At 41.4% G+C, this 15,815-nt stretch overlaps 1 protein-coding gene across 1 annotated transcript in view; it reads left to right on the top strand.

Moving 5' to 3' along the window:
- The window catches only part of LOC133007925 (seizure 6-like protein), a 55,268-nt gene extending 39,673 nt beyond the window's left edge, over positions 1–15,595 (top strand). The window contains exons 4-17 of the mRNA XM_061075765.1: positions 725–920; positions 2,367–2,552; positions 2,671–2,842; positions 4,174–4,340; positions 4,774–4,968; positions 6,336–6,474; positions 7,640–7,836; positions 10,598–10,792; positions 12,439–12,630; positions 13,634–13,828; positions 14,512–14,547; positions 14,871–14,985; positions 15,357–15,462; positions 15,563–15,595. Of these exons, the coding sequence (XP_060931748.1) occupies positions 725–920; positions 2,367–2,552; positions 2,671–2,842; positions 4,174–4,340; positions 4,774–4,968; positions 6,336–6,474; positions 7,640–7,836; positions 10,598–10,792; positions 12,439–12,630; positions 13,634–13,828; positions 14,512–14,547; positions 14,871–14,985; positions 15,357–15,462; positions 15,563–15,595 (2,124 nt within the window). The remainder of the gene's footprint in view (positions 1–724; positions 921–2,366; positions 2,553–2,670; positions 2,843–4,173; positions 4,341–4,773; positions 4,969–6,335; positions 6,475–7,639; positions 7,837–10,597; positions 10,793–12,438; positions 12,631–13,633; positions 13,829–14,511; positions 14,548–14,870; positions 14,986–15,356; positions 15,463–15,562) is intronic.
- The last annotated feature ends 220 nt before the right edge of the window (positions 15,596–15,815 follow it).

A 15,815-nucleotide genomic window follows, 5' to 3' on the forward strand; every position in this document is an offset into this window, starting at 1 on the left:
GGAATCATGATGCAAATTTAAACCAAAAGCCATGCTGTACTACTGAATCTTGCAGCAATAACTGACTCAAGAGCACAGCCTTTGAATTTGAGCAGCAGGAGTAAGACCACACTGAAGCTTCTTCATAATAGCGTACTTTTTATTAAATAAGTAAGTACCCTTAGAATAAAACTTGTGTGCCCTTGTGTGCAAAGTGCAAAAAACTTTAAACACAACATTGAAGAGTTGTCATAAAGTAATATTCATCTGGGGTCAAGCCTTTCTGGCCTCTCTGTTATATTTACTCTCCTTTCATATTCTTGGTATTTACCACAATCTTTTTTCACAACAGTCAGGTCCATCTTGGATATTAACACACTGATGACAGCAATGTGAGTGAATCCAAAGGCTCAAAAGATAAAAATTCTACGTAGAACTGAGGGGAAGTCCAGGGTTAGGTCATGATTTTCTATATTTCTGTATAATTTTAAAAGATTTTGACTTTAGATGCTTTGATGTTTACAAGCATCCCTTATATATTAGTACCACTTGTGTACCATTTAGTTTAATTTACTATTAATATCTGAGAATGACATCCTCAAAACAACAAAGCCTGACACTGAAACTTTTCCATAACAGACTTTGCCATGTAGTAAATGCTCGTCAATGTATCATCAATTAATACTAACTTAGGAGCATTAGAAAGCATACAAATATTAAGGGTGTATTTTCACTGTGTGTTCAGGTGAAGAGTGTGAACCTGTCGGAGGGTGAGCATCTCTCTATCAGGGGTGTAGATGAACGAGGGTCCCTGCTGGTCCTGGCCAATCAGACGCTGATGGTCGAAGGTCAGGTGATCCGGAGTCCCACCAACACTCTGTCCGTCTACTACCGCTCTGGACCAGAGGGAAGCATGGGCATCTTCCAGCTGCACTATCAGAGTGAGTCCATGTCCATGTGTACAGACACACACACACTCACACACACAGTCTGTCACATTATATACGCTCTACAGATTCAATAAGAGTAAATTCATCATTAGGAACTCAGGCACTGTTTGTACTTTGTATACAAGCTAATGGAATGATCAAAAATCTTCTCATCTTATTACTTAGCACGGTGATTGAATCTGTCATGTGAATTAGCTGATACGCGCTCAGATTAATTGGCTCCCATCTCATTAGAGGGCTGAGAATGGGGAGATTTGTGTGTGTGTGTGTGTGTGTGTGTGTGTGTGTGTGTGTGTGTGTGTGTGTGTGTGTGTGTGTGTGTGCTGTACAAGCCCACAGAGGATATCATATGTAAAGGAGGAAGCATCATAGTATTAAGAACCACCTGTGCTGTTAATCACAGCCATTTAATCATTTTACATCCCGTGCATGTAAGCAGACCAGAAGAGAGTCATGTTGACTGAGATTAGAATTTGTTCACAGTGGGAAATGAGGGTGAGATAGAAAGGCATACAAATAAAACAGCGTTAAGAGACTAAAGACAACACAGACAGAAAAGGGTACTATTATGATAATTTAATTAGAATATATATACATCGTGCAATTGCTTATTTTCTAAACCATTTAACGTTAATTGACCAAGAATAATTAACTCACACTATTTCTCTGTACTGTATGTTTATAAGCTCTTTTGGCCACTTCTGTCCTAATACAGGCAAGCGTGAACAGAATGAAATGAGCACTCAGGGCTGACATTTATTTCTGATCTTTAGTTGTTGTGAAGTAAATTGTAAAATAGCAGCTTCAGACTAAAAACAAGAAGTCACACAATTTGCATATGATATAATGGAAGAAGTGAACATTGACTTATACATGTACAGCAATAAACATAAATTTTGACTGAGTCTTGTGGTAATGTTGTTATTTGGGTATTTTGTATACAAGCCCTGTGAGAATGACTGAGTTTCAGAGTGGAGATTTGACATGTGGCCTACTTTGTTTGAACAATACAGAGGCCTTAAAATAGAGCGTGACCCTTTACTTTAACAATGGTCCCCATTCATATTTTCCATTGACATTTCAGATGTCCTTATGAAAGAGTTTTAGGTCTGGAACCAGGTCGACCAGCTTTGAGATGAATCGTGACCATAAAACATTTGATTCAGAGCAAAAATATAAATATTGGAAAATGGAAAAAAGGTACAAGGTACAAGGCTGTGTAAATAATTATTTTAAGAGTGAAGAAACCACACATCAGGAACCCACAAGCTGGCCCTCACTAACACTACTCTACAGTACGTGACCTGACTTGTACTCATTTGGATGCTAACAATAATATGTCTAATAATCAATAATTTACTGTTTGTTCTGCAAACTGTAACTGCATTAAAAGTAGAAAGCTTGTAGCATCTGTCAACCCCCTCTCTCTGTTTAAAGTCTTCAGGCTGAGCTGTTCCCTGCCGAAGAGGCCTCATTTTGGGGAGGTGTCTGTGCTGGACTTGCTCCCTGGAGGCAATGCCCGTTTTCACTGCCATATGGGGTACCACCTCCAGGGGGAGGCGCTGCTCACCTGCCTCAATGCTTCCCTGCCTGTGTGGAGCGGCAAGGAACCCAGCTGCAGAGGTGAGTAGGTCAAGAGATGCAGAGGCTGGTTTCAATGTGGAGCAAGATTCAGCAAGTTTCATATGCAGCAAAAAGTTTTGGCCTCCATGTCAAAGTAAAAGTGCCTCCTCTTCTGCAGCTCTTTGTGGAGGGACAGTGAAGAATGCCACAGTAGGGAGGGTATTGTCCCCTTCTCCCCACCATGGGCCAAACGCCACCCAGGACTGTTCCTGCTCCTGGTCCCTGGAGGCACCTAAGGGCCAGAGGCTGCACCTGCACCTCGAGAGACTGGCCTTGGGATCCACTGACAGGTCAGGGCATCTATGAATGGGTTTTATGGGACAATGTCTCCTCTGAGTCTGTGACCAACCTGGTCTACGAATCTGAAAGTTTTTGGTTCTCTAAACTTTAACAGGCACTCATTTTTGTGACAATACGAAAAATGCAACGAAACATGGAACAGTTGTTGGAGGGTTCTCAATCATATAGTCTTGTATGTTGTGATTTGGCACCATACAGCTTAAACTTTTATTTTAGCAATTTAGAATTTCTATCCTTTAACGCTGCTGTAGTTTTATTGTAACAAAGAATTTACACATATGTCTGTGTGTCAGAGAGAGAGGAAGAGAGCAGTCTGATGAATGTGCGCTGCTCTAAAGAAAGATCTAACTAGTATCTAAAATAGTATTGATCATTATGTGGTGATCAGTGTTGATATTGTGGCGTCATTTCAATCAAACCAAAAAAGTTTAAACTGGAGTAGGTCAGCGACGTCAGCTGAGTCTGTGAGTGGGAGAGAGAGAGAGAGAGAGAGAGAGAGAGAGAGAGAGAGAGAGAGAGAGAGTGAGCAAAGGAGTCAGTGTGTGTTTTTGTGTTTGTGTGTGTGTGCACATCATTAGCTTTCCCTCAGGTTCTAGGAGTATAATAAAGAAGCTATGCTATTCTTCTACAGTAATCAAACGCTTATAGAAATCACGAATGGAATGTGATTACTAGCGATTTCAACTGTTCTAGAATTCTGTTCTAGTACGGCGGCACGTAATTTGAAAAATTCTCTATGCAGGAAAACCTGGACAAGCCCTTCAATAATCTGAATATCTTTAGTTCATTATCTAGGGCAGCAGAGCTCCATCTGATGGCCTCATACATGTATATTGACATGCAGAGCTTGGTACATGGAAAGTATTTATCGCAGTTCAAGCAGCCTTTTGCGATACGTATATCGTGCACGTTGATATCACGATGACGATAAATATTATATATATTCCGAGCCCTGCTTTGTAGTAAAACATGAGGAGCTACACTGAGGGTCATCATCCTTCCTACTGTATCTGTGACAGTTATATCTTCTTAACTAGATCTTTCACTGGTTTCCAAATGAATGTGTGCAAAGTTCTGGCAAAGACGGTAATTAAAACTTTTATAGAAACATATTTGCGAAAATGAAAACAAAAACATGAGTTTTCGTCCTCATACTGAAAAGAAAAAGCGATAACAAAGCAGAACTTTTTCTTCTCATCAGTAATATCAATATACCATGGAAATCTAAGCCTAGAAACCTAAACCAACATGCTCAGCAGTAGGTTTTTCAAGGTTTTCCCTTTCACATGCACTCATGCCTACCATCTTTCCATCCCTGCAGGCTGGTGTTGTGGAGCGGGCTGGACGCCGGCTCTGTGGTGCTGTTTGATTCAGGGCGCGGTGGACAGATACCCTTTGAAGGAGTGATCAGTGAGGGTCCAGCCGTGAGGGTCCAGTTCATCACTGATCAGCCTAACCACAACACAGGATTCAACATCCGCTATGAAGGTATGGAAGCTAATGTAGACACAACAATTATCTGTGTATTTCTGCAGCACAGTTTATACATGAACTGATACATTTGTTGAATTACTGTATGATTATTTAAACATGATTATTTCTAAGATGACTGCAAGGCTGCTTATATTGTTGTTCAAGAGGATTCTGATTGGATAGCCAGGAGATGCAGTCTGAGCTAATGCCTCCTAGCAGTGTTAAATTGTGGACATGCCCATCCTCACCAACTAAGAGAAAAATAAGAGCTCACCAAGGAAACATCTTTGGAATTGGAATGACATATATTACCTATTAATTTGGCATCAGTTTGTTGAGGTATCGTAAAAAGGAAATTCAAATGAAGAATATATTCAAATAGCCATACAGAGTGACTTTAATAAGACATATTTGGCTCTCTGTCTTTTTTCCAAAATTTCTCCTGCAGCTTTTGAGCGTGGCCACTGCTATGAGCCATACCTCCAGAATGGAAACTTCACCACCTCTGATCCTTTGTACGGGGTTGGAGCTGTGGTTCAGTTTACGTGTGACCCAGGACACTCGCTGGAACAAGGGCCGCCTGTTATTGAGTGCATCAGTGCGAGGGATCCATACTGGAATGACACAGAGCCGATTTGCAAAGGTAAAACTTAAAGGGATGAAGAGAACATAAGCCAGACAATCTTTTTACCTTTCTTGTTCATTAGGGGAGAGACTTGTTGGTGGCTGCTGCAATGGTGGAACGTTTTTTGCTCACAAAATGTACCACAAGTGTAAAAAGAAGAGCAGTTCTTCAAGTCAGCAGAAATAAACACACCTACTTAGCAGAGTCGGTAGTCGTATCAGTCTTGATGCCATGGTGACCATGTGCTCAGAGAGAATGCTCCGTTGACTTTGCCGTTATTAGGAAACATACAGCCGGCCATGACTCGATCTGAAGGTGGAGGTTGTGGGCACTGAAGACACTACTCAAAAAAACATCACACTTTCGCTGCATGTTTATTCAGATAAAAAACTGAAAAGGATTCTAAATTGAATATTCAACTGAAGATTCCCATAATTAACCTTTAAAACCAGTTTATGCTCACATTTGAACCCACTCCCACAGCATTTAGAGAAAATTAATGTCATGATTTGTGAAACATATACACTACGTTTTCCTTTTTTCTGACAGTCCCCTCAACTTTCAAACTTAATATTTGACTTGGAAACATGTTTTTTTTTATGAAGTGCTATATTAATTAACAGCAGTGGGGACATAAAGAAGTGAATACAAAGAAACCAATGACTGTAAGAATTGGGTTTGAATCCAGATTCAGAATCAGAATCAGAATTCCCCTGGTTGAATTCAAATTTGTAAGTCGTGTCTCTATGAACTTGTTCTGTATTAGACCAGACCAGGATGTATCCTGTGCTGTAGGTACCTGAATCATAAACCATAGTAAAGTTGAATTTTGGTGTAATATCTACACGTTAATAGTTTACAGGGGGAAAAATTCTTATCCATGAGCATAAAATCCATTGATTTCTTTTCGTGACTTTATTTCACATACTGCTGCGAGACTTAGCTGAAATCATAGCTGGATTGCAGAAAATGGAACTCAATGTTTGTACAAAAGCAAACATATTGATGTGAAAAAACTGGGGAATATGACAAGTTAATTCATATGTAGGAGCCTCAAGAAATGATAAGTTCCTACAAGTGGAGGATATTTTTCAGTAGTGTGTTTGACATTTTAACTGATGGAGTCTCCTAGAATAGTTCGACACGTTCAACCCGCTCTTATTTGCTTTTCTTGCTGAGATTCAGATACAAATTTTAGTTAGTTTAGTTTATCTCATCTTAGCTTATCTCTCCTTGTTTTGGTTATCTTTAAGACTGAAATTAAGGGGAAACAGCTAGCCTGGCTCTGACCAAAGGAAACAACACACACCAATTACTTCCTTTGATTTAAATGATATACAACTGGGGTTTCTCATTCTTCAGTCTGTCTCCCTGTCTCTCTGCAGCACAGTGTGGAGGAGATCTGACTGGTCCAGGGGGCGTGATTCTGTCTCCAAACTGGCCAGAGTGGTATGGAGAGGGGGAGGACTGCAGCTGGAGGATACATGTCGGGGAGGACAAACGGGTGCTGCTTGATGTACAACTGTGAGTTAACGTCAACACACAGACTCACATCCCAACGTCTGCTCCGATCCAGACTTTGTCCCGTCCAAGAGCCAGATGTTGTCATTAAAACTGTATGAGAGGATTTGTGAGTGTGGAGGCTCAAGGGGGGGGGCAGCACTCTGTCCAGATGTTGTGCATATTGATATTTCTGTTTTCCTGCTCATGCACTGAACCATTAAAGTCAAACCCTGACAAGGTTGCTGACACGCTAATGAGACTGCCACTGTATTTGGTCATTGTGACTATCTGTGACGCCTCAGACATATCAGGCAGGTCCAGTGTAAATCTAAAGTAAACTGTGTTCATAAGTTTAATTTTAATTCGGGAAGTCACACTGAGAAGATCTGGTTTAGGATCACTGCACTGCTTTTCATCAAGTGAATGACTTATTTTCCAACCATATATTTGAATTATTCTCATTCACTTGAATACAGCCCAAAAATAATGTAATGGATTTGTTTCCAGCTAAAAGTGTCTAATTTAGCACAATGTTTTGTACAGCTTCATCTCACAACATAATAAGTAAGATATGTGTAACAAAACACAGTGAATCAAAGATGTAATTAATTAAACCGTCACCACATTTCAATTCTACTTGGCCTAGGCCCTACGTCCTTTAAAAATGAATGCGTTTATTAAACTAATTTTATCTGAAGTATGTAATGGGTCTGACAAGTGTATCTCGACTCCCTGCGAGCACCAATCTAATTACATACTTCAGTTCTTCGGTAGAAATATGTTGCATCATATTTACAGATATTTAAGTATTCCAAACCTTGCACGCTTTGACAGCCTGGAACACGTCTCGGTGCCAATAAAAACCTGTCTGTTTTTACACACTGTTGAACATTTTGCATTTAGATCAATGCAGCATTTAGCCTTTGAGGTCATTCTGTCTTCCACATAGTTGGCTGTCAACAAGATTACTCTTTGAGTCATCAGAAACTGATCTCTCTCTCTCTCCCTCTCCCTCTCCCTCTCCCTCTCTCTCTCTCTCTCTCTCTCTCTCTCTCTCTCTCTCTCTCTCTCTCTCTCTCTCTCGCTCTCGCTCTCTCTCTCTCTCTCTCTTTATCCCCCCCTCTCTCTCTCTCTCTCTCTCTCTCTCTCTCTCTCTCTCCCCCCCCCCCCCTCTCTCTCTCCTCAGACTTAACATCAGCGACAGTGACATGTTGACAATCACTGATGGTGATGAAGTAACCACACGTATCCTTGGGCGGTACGTGGGAGGAAGCAGCCCCTTCAAGCTCTCCTCCACCACCCCCGACCTTACTGTCACCTTCCACTCCGACCCGGCGGGGCTCGTCTTTGGCAAGGGCGAGGGCTTCATCATCAACTACATGGGTGAGAGTCCGGTGATAGTTACATTTTTATTATTTTCAGCAAATCCTACAACAAAACAAAACCATAACTGATCCTATTTACAAGTGCTCTCTGTGCATTCTCCATTGTGTTGGTTAGTAATGAAGATGCCAAGACTTTGATCTCTTTGGAGTGGAGCTGCATTTATTCAGAGGAATACGAAATAGATTTTCCTGATACAGTTCCTCTTCCTTAGAAGCGTACAGTAAAACCTGAAAATAAAACTCCTTGTCTTAGTTCCAGCCCAACAGAGGGGAATATGTCGTCAAAACAGGAGGACTTAGTTTTTCATAATTAAAAAAATAATAATCTTTTTAGATTTGCTTTATAGAAGTTGTATTCACTTTCCAATAGCGTGTCACTGTTGAGCAGGGGTGTCAAACATACGGCCCGCCAGGGGTCCAGCTCGGCCCGCCGGATGCCAGGCATGCTCTAAATTTAAAAAAAGAAAACATTAAAGCTATTATGCTATGATTTTACTGGTCTGGCCCACTTGAGATCGAAGTGGGCAGTATGTGGACCCATAACAAAAATGAGTTTGACACCCCTGCTGTAGAGTGTCTCTCATTTCTTTTAGCACCGTGTATTCAGAGATATCAATAACCAAATGTCTCTTGATCCATGCAAACATTCAATCAGGGTACAGCTCAAAACTAAGATGCTACAAGTAAATGCACTTGATGAAGGACTCCTGGCATTGTCCCATAATGCAATTAAACCACAGTTTTGCGTGCTAGTAATGGCTTACCTTGTGCCTTGATCTTTTCATGGGATCTGTTTACACAGTTACAAGATAGATCTACCCCCCCCCCCATTCTTTTTAATTTTCCCTTTCCTCACTCGCTGCCGACTCCATTTTTTCATCTTCCCTTTTTCCCCCTCTCATCTTTATTTGTCTTTTCTTTCATTTCCCTCTGCCCTTATTCAATCACATCACATTTGTTTCTCCATCTCGCAACAGTGCCTCATTGACACACAAGCCCCAGAGTTTCACAAGCAGCCAAATAAGCTCAGTCGCTTCTTCTACACACAGTAATCTGCTGTGCTCCCCATATCCAACACCTGACACCAATTTAGAATTGCACCGAGACACACACTGTCCAATTTACTTGTCATCCTCCTGACACCACAAGCTCTCACAGGTTTCCCAGAGGAGTAAATCAAGTAGACACAGCATGAATATGCGGGATACTCACTTTATATACCTGTGTGTGTCTGTGTGTGTGTGTGTGTGTGTGTGTCTGTGTGTGTGTGTGTGTGTGTGTGTGTGTGTGTGTGTGTGTGTGTGTGTGTGTGTGTGTGTGTGTGTGTGTGTGTGTGTGTGTGTGTGTGTGTGTGCGTGCGTGCGTGTGTGCGTGCGTGCGTGCGTGCTGAGAATAAATTACCCACCACACACATTCAGGGTTCACGGAGGAGGAAAACCAAGTCAATAGAGACTGAATAATTGATCCAGGAACTTCAACTTACAAATCCCTGTGGGCTTATTATATTGTACAGTGTAATGCAATACTGTAAGCTGTCCGATCAATCATCAAATATACATATGCATTCACGTGCACACTAGTCCCAAGAGGAGGCTTCTTATTTCCATGTTTCTCGAGGCTGTAATGATTTGTTCTGTCTTTGAACAGTGTGAATTGTATTAATGTTTTGTATTTTCTTTTTGGCACGGTTTGCAACTGGAAGCAGTTTGGTTTTCTTCTTCTCTTTTTCAAGACATTGGCATCCACAGAGTAATACATATGCCTGTATTTTTATGAATGGGTAAAACAAGAGAAATCTGTAGCTGATTTGATTGATTAATCAAGCACATACATCATGATAAAGCCAATTATTGTCCTTACATAACAATATTCATATAACAATACAGAGAAATAAACATCTTGTGCTTAAAGTACTTTTAAGCACAAGAGCCTGGAATCTACAGCAATCTCTTGTAACATGGAAGGAACATATTAAAATTGGCATTACCTTAACATGGTGATTTGCTGATTTGAAATTCACTGTAGAGGAACCAAGGGGTGGTGAACTGTGTGAATCAATCCAGCATTTCAAACAGTAGTGCACCCAACTGCCAGAATGCTGATGGGTCGGCCTTGTATTTTCCATTTGAAACTCTGGAGGCGTATACACAAGGGTTCCTACAAGGAAAAAACAAAGGAGGAGAAACGGGCACTAATGTTGATGACAGTCATCGCTTAAAAGAAAAACCCGCACTCGAGGGCCATTTGATATCACGATGGAAGACTCCCTTAGAGTAGAAATCGATGGCTGCCTGCCTCCACCAGCTGCTTCATGATGATCTGAGATAGAATTTATTCTTTCCTGTCAGTTGTCCGCAGATGTGACAGACAACTGACAGCTTGTGATCATTTTCTTGAGGACTCGTCCACTGTAAGCCTGAATTAAACTGAATGACGTTTGCAGAAGGCAGCTTCAGTAGCAAACTGTCCTTGTCAGAGTGGAAGCACCGGGGAGTTGATATTTGAAGACCACCCTACAAAGATCAAATCCATCATTCTGCCACATGGTCAAGTCACGGCACAATAAGTCCATCAATCTTCCACACTGAGACAGACTCCTCCTCACAGAGAGCATGTGCCAGTATTCATGTCAAGATCAGATGTGGTGCTGTTCATCTTGTTGCTTTTTTACCCTTCACTGCAGCCGAACCTGGACCACAAGCAATAACACGTCATAATGGAGCCATTAATCAATGTTTGTTATTTTTTTATTTTTTCAGAGGTGTCCCGAAACGACTCCTGTCCAGACCTGCCTGAGATCCAGAACGGCTGGAAGACAACATCCCATGTTGCACTGGTGCGGGGGGCTCACATCACCTACCAGTGTGACCCTGGTTATGACCTGGTGGGACGGGAGACCCTCACCTGCCAGCTAGACCTCTCCTGGAGCTCTCAGCCCCCGTTCTGTGAAAAAAGTCAGTTCCCCTCTTATTTAAACTCCATCTACCTCACAGTTATGTTTGAGACCAAGTATGTAGACGTTATTAACTGATAACAAGAACTCAAAAACTCCCTAAGATGTTTTTGCTAATTTCAGTCACCTCATTAACGCTTGTGTACTGCTGCGGCTAACTCCAGATTTCTGCATGTCCAAGCTGAGCTAAGGTGGATTTCTATTCCATGTTAGTACAATGTCTTCCCTTTATTTAGATAAATTCTTAACTTAGGCACAACATTGAATTCAATTTATCAAATTATTATTGTTACATATTCTATTATTAAATTAGGGTGGTGCACTGTCGCCTCAGAGCAAGTAGCAGGCTCTTTGTTTCAATCCCAGTTCGGCTGGGACCTTTCTGTGTGGAGCATTTTCTCCTCCCCCAGTCCAAAGACGACCAGATTGGGTTGGTTTGTTGGAGACTTTAAATTGACAGTAGGTGTGCCTGTGATTGGTTGTTTTCATCTGTATGTTGGCCCTGTCCAGGATGGGACCACTGCCACCACCCTAATGGATAAGCGACATTGATAAATGTATTATTGAATTATTATTGCTGATACAACCTTGCAAGCAGAATGTTAATGTTATACCTTATTACAGTTATGGTGAAGCCAATTAATACTTAATATGGTGGCTGTAGTTTAATTTTTTACAGTTTATCATATTTTATAAGCTAATCACATGTTCAAATCAAATTCTGTGAAACAAATTGATTTCTATCACAATCAGATACATATTCTGGAGTGAACAGTATGAATATGAATCTCCCTCTCTGTATATAAAAGGGAAAAATAAACGAAGTAGAAGAACCTGAAACATTGTACAAGAAAAGTCAAGTTAGGTACAACTATATAACACAAAGTGTGGCCAACTGTTCACTGTGCAGTTGACCATCTTATTCTAAATGAACAGTCAATGCAAAGACAATACAACCAATGGGAAAAGGTAGTCCTCTTTTAAATGGCATCTCCCTTTGGTGTGCATGTTCTGATAACACTTAGTTTCCTGATTGTTATGTCTTTGCTTCTGCAAAAGTTAAACAAGGGAGATCAAAAGTGGATTCAAATCTTATTATTTGATTATGCGGCAACCATCTGTTTAAAGGACATCCCTCCAAAGAGACTTCGAATAGATTGGAGCACGGTGCCACTTACGTAGACACTTGATTCTAATTTACATGCATACATTACATTACAGGTTGCACCTATCAGGTTACTGTGGTTTCCTTGGTCACATGGCAAGTTAAACCTTAATCAACTCAGGTGGCAGTGAAAAGTAGCTGGGCACGGCTATGGTGAATCACGCTGCCGTTGGAGGCATAATGGTGGAAGCAGCAGAAAGTGTTCACTTCCTGAAAGGACTTTTAATGAGTTTTTCTTTATTATTTACCACAATGCAGAGGATAAATAATTGACTTCCCCAACAGCTTCAGCGGAAACATTATAAGTGAATATAAGGCACTTAATATTTTGGGCCTTTAAAAATATTGAATTAAATTAAGGAGTAAGTTAGGCTTAATTCCCCCAAAAATTATAATGCGTTATATATGTTTTATAAATAAACCTGTACATGTATATGAAAAACAATATGTTACTCTTCATTTTCCTGTTGTCTTTCCCTCAGTCATGTACTGCTCAGATCCTGGTCATGTGGAGCACTCCACCAGGTCTCTGTCAGATCCTAAACTTCTGGTGGGAACAACCATTCAATACAGCTGCAATCCTGGCTTCATCCTACAGGGCGGCGCCACCATTACTTGCTATGGCCGTGAGCCTGGGACTCCTGTGTGGACGTCTCGACTCCCTCACTGTGTCTGTGAGTATCATTCAAAGCAGGGTTGAGTCAGGTCATTTTGAAATTTTATAAATGAATTCAAATTTACATAGTAATATTTGTAATCAGTCCGATGGATTTTGAATAAGTAAAACAATCAGAATACTTTTCCACCTGTATTCCAAAAAAACGGATGCAGTCGTATAAATGAATCATTAAAACATGGTCAATACAAATGAAATGAATTATGCATATTCAGTATTTGTGTATTACCTATTAAACTAAACCATTGGTACCTTTATGTACCGAGCTAATCAATCAGCTGATGTGCACTGTAGTGAATGCAGTTTAAACTAAATCTAGAAAAGCTAAACTCAAATTAAACCAGTCCCACGTTGTTTCTGCAGCATTAGCTAGCTCACTGAGAGGGAAACTTTCCTCTAAGCGCTGCCTCACATAAGCTCTCTCTCCCCCATGTTTCATTTATGGCTCAACTAATAACTGCCCTACGAAGACAAAAATGCAAAAAAGATAAATAAATAGAAAGAAGCTTGTGTGCTGAAGCTGTCCTGCGGTTTAACTTGCCAGTCCTGTGACTACAGAGAGCTGTCACCAGGGTACATGGCAGTTAACTGAAGATGAGAGGCTCTTTCCCTGCTGCTGTGGATCTAACATGAGTGGGTTTGTGTGACTTCTTGCAGAAAGGAAAAAGGACTGGCTCTCTCCTTCCTGTGCTGACACAGATCACAGCGTCTCTGCATGCCAGAATCCCAGGACTGATGATGAGCGTGTGTGTGTGTGTCTATGTGCTTACTTAATTATTAATGTTTGTGTGCAGTGTTTGATATGTAAATGCGATGCTAATGCACCATACCAATCAGCCCTCAACCACCTGGAGGAGGGGGTGGAGATAATCCCTGAGTCATGTCACCTCAGCGGGAGCCTGTCAGTTGTGTCAGTCGAGCTCTGACGCAAAACCTCAGATTCATGTTGAGGAACATTGACGGCATCCATCCAGCTTTCTTCCTCTTTTTTTTTTCTACAGCTGAGGATTCCGTTTCCTGTGAAAATCCTGGTCTCCCTGACAACGGCTACCAGATCCTGTCCAAGAGGCTCTACCTGCCTGAGGAGTCGCTCACCTTTGTCTGTTACCAAGGTTACGAGCTCATTGGAGAAGTTGCAATTAAATGCATCCTGGGAAACCCGTCCTTCTGGAGCGGCCCACTTCCACTTTGCAGGGGTGAGGCTTCTGCAGAATTTGGTGGATTTTTTTTCAATGTTTGTGGCATGACAAGCTCCCTTGTTTGCAGATTTATGCACGTACCCAAGGGTTTTGGGTGCCCTTTGTTTGTTGATACAGATTGATCATGCTCCTGTTCATGCAACTGACAGTTCGCTAAACTCCTTTCCCAAAAAACGACTATCAAATCTTAGATCAGCATTCAAAGAGGTCAGAGAATGGTGGCCTTTTTATCCCTTTCCATGACCAAAGACACAAGAGCAGAGTACATGTGTAAGAGCTGAATCAAACAGTGTTTGAATCAGCATATGGAGCATTTACTTAAAATACATACATGCATTGAAGAACTTATTAAGTAAAAGTACATAAGTATTGGTAAACTTTACTTCTAGTATCTCTCTCATGTGAGTGTATCTCTGTTCATGGCTATAGCTGCCACTGAGCTTACATTTAAAAATACATGAAGGGCATTGTATTGGCTGATTAACTAGTTACTTTTTTATGTTAGCTGCAGAAGGAGGTCATGATATTATTTTTTAATAGCCTGAGAGGCAGAACAGTGTGATCAGTGAGATTTTAGCGAACAGAGAATTTAAAGCAGCCTTGTTACAAAATTGCACACTGCACAAGGAAGTATGATGTCAATTTTCATATGCACTGACTGACAGAATGATGTCTTGCAGCCAACCATGACTGCTTTGGCAACCATGCTTTGGAAGGTGAGTCTGTGTGTGTGTGTGTGTGTGTCGTTTTTATCTGATACTGTGGGGCTGAAAAGACCACACAATTTGTTGTGTCGACTCACAAGAACCCCTCAAACAACGCCTCCATGTGTCTGCTCTGCCTGCATCAGCAAACAGCTGCCTGCCAATTCATTCCTATTGTCTGTGTTTTTTTGTGTGTTTTCCCAACCACCTGTCTATATTCATGCAGTCACCTGTAGAATCAACTTACGTTTGCTGACCCATCCCTGACCAGACGTCTTGAGCTTTATTTGTTCTCTTGCCTTTAATTAAACTTGCTTCTTTGTGTTGTGTTTCAGTTGCAGAGGCGACCGCAGGCTCCACTCTGGATGGAGGGAACATTGCACTGGCCGTCTTCATCCTGGTCCTTCTGTTGTCTGTGCTGCTGGGAGGAGCCTACATCTATGTAACACGGTATGATCTTGGAGCGCTTAACTTTAAGAAGTAGTTTAGCATTTGGGAAATAACACAATTTGCTGGCTTATTCACGTAAGACTGATACAGCTTTCATATTATCAAGTCAGGGCAACTTACAGCACAGAGACTGGTAGGGCTGAAATTGGTCATTGGAAATTGCTAATTGGACTATTAGCTTGACTTCAAAATCTTCCACCACACTGCTCGTACACTGCCCCCGACTGTTCATTTTCATATTGCTGTTAGCATATATGGAGTTCATTTGTTGGACATGCACCAACAACACTCCAGACAGACACAGGATGCGTGAGGCAACTATCTTGATGATTTTATTTATTTTATACACTCTCCCTCATTTTGTCCATCAGGTGCAGGTATCACTCCAACCTAAGGCTGCCACTTATCTACCCCCACCCTTACCGACAGATCACTGTAGAGACAGAGTTTGACAACCCGCTCTACGAGACAGGAGGGGTGAGTGTCCAGTACATTTAACAACGCATTGTCCATATACTCCAGATACTCACACTGTCAATTTTGCCTCTTTCTTGTCCATCTTCTTTGTCATTCTTAGCAGGACACTCGTGAATATGAAGTATCGATATGAGAAGCCTCACAAAAGACATTTCTGACCCAAGACCGACCGCCTCGTCCGAACTCCTCATCCTCTCCTCCCTCCTTCTCCGCCCAGGAGGAGGCGATGTAAATACGAATAGATGATGTCCAGCCCCTTCTGCCATGAGATGCAGTGATCGATCCTGCTCTCTCCTCCTTTGACACAATGGTTTCTGACGACATGGTGGGATATGGGAGGGGAAACATGGAGC

The sequence above is a fragment of the Limanda limanda genome, chromosome 1 (genome assembly GCF_963576545.1).
Source record: "Limanda limanda chromosome 1, fLimLim1.1, whole genome shotgun sequence".
NCBI classification, from domain to species: domain Eukaryota; kingdom Metazoa; phylum Chordata; class Actinopteri; order Pleuronectiformes; family Pleuronectidae; genus Limanda; species Limanda limanda.